Below are 1,355 nucleotides of genomic sequence, written 5' to 3' on the forward strand. Positions count from 1 at the left end.
AAAGAGAAAAAAAAAACACTTTAATTTTTATAATTTATTATTTTCTCACTTCTCTTATAAATTCATATTTTTCAAATATTTAGAATTTTATATTTAGTTTTTTTTTTTTTTTAAATAAACCCATACATGATTAGTAGTTAGTAATTATTATGCAAAAAGAAAAAAATACATGTGAAATTATTAAAATAAATTAAAGGGTTATTTTCCCGTCAAAATAAGACACCTAAACTCGAGGTGTTTTGATGATAAAGGCACCATAGTTTACTAATTTTCACCGGTGAAAAATCAAATCAGGCTGGTTATTTGAGCACGGAAACTTATCTGGACTTAATGTTTTATTTTCTACCAGCGATCATTATTAGCAAAATGAAGCAGTTTCATGTTTTCGTTTTACTTATCTTGATTTCATTAACAGAAGCTCTTGATTACGCCAAGCCAGGATGCAAAGATACATGTGGGAATGTCAGGATTCCATACCCTTTCGGAATCAGACGAAATTGTTCTCTGAACGAATGGTACACTCTTGATTGTAACTTCTCTACACCATATCTTTCTGCGCTCAACAACATGGAGGTGTTGAATGTAAACTTGGAACAACAAACGATCACTGTTAATGTCTCCAAGATCTCTAATTGCCAGAACCCAGTCTGGAATAGCAGTCATATTCTTACAGCCAACTCTGGTAGTGGTGGGAATCCTTTCCTATTTGCCAAATTGCATAACATATTCATGGTTGAGGGATGTGGCAACGCTTTCATGATCAGTGACAATGGATCGGCTGTTGTCACTGGATGCTCAGCTACTTGCCACAATAACACTGTTAGTGATGTAAACAACTGCTTTGGCATCGGTTGTTGCCAAACAATCATCCCTTATGATCTTAAGTCATTCAGCTTGGATCTTACAGACATGGAAACACAGAAAGGAGTTTGTGGGTTTGCCTACTTAGTCGATAAGAATTCATACGTTCAAGGAAGAAGCTTTTCTGACCAATCCACTTTTGTTCCCATATCACTTTTGTGGACTCTTGCTGACCACGACTACGATCAATTACCAGGTTGTTCCCAATCAGTACGTACAAGAACCGTATTTGATCTAGGTTACAATACATCCGCAGAGTCTATTAGGTGTGAGTGTGGTGCAACATATGAAGGAAATCCTTATTTAGAGGGTGGATGCAAAGGTGGATGAATTTTTGTTTACTTTTGTATTAATGATTTTGTTCATGATATATACTTACTAGATCTGTTATGTTTATGTGATTTTAGAACATGAAGAATGTGTGAAGTGTCGTCTTACTGGGGGTAATTGCATCTTTGACCCAGTATATAATGTTGACTTGAAACTGATCTGGA

At 35.3% G+C, this 1,355-nt stretch overlaps 1 protein-coding gene across 1 annotated transcript in view; it reads left to right on the forward strand.

The window, feature by feature from the left end:
• Positions 1-244: 244 nt before the first annotated feature.
• The window catches only part of LOC111885123 (wall-associated receptor kinase-like 9), a 5,873-nt gene continuing 4,762 nt past the window's right edge, over positions 245-1,355 (forward strand). The window contains exons 1-2 of the mRNA XM_052768454.1: positions 245-1,183; positions 1,269-1,355. The exon at positions 1,269-1,355 is cut by the window's right edge and continues 78 nt beyond it. Coding sequence (XP_052624414.1) covers positions 331-1,183; positions 1,269-1,355 — 940 coding nt within the window. The 5' untranslated portion in view covers positions 245-330. The remainder of the gene's footprint in view (positions 1,184-1,268) is intronic.

Source organism: Lactuca sativa, chromosome 2 (genome assembly GCF_002870075.4).
Source record: "Lactuca sativa cultivar Salinas chromosome 2, Lsat_Salinas_v11, whole genome shotgun sequence".
In the NCBI taxonomy this organism is placed as follows: Eukaryota; Viridiplantae; Streptophyta; class Magnoliopsida; order Asterales; family Asteraceae; genus Lactuca; species Lactuca sativa.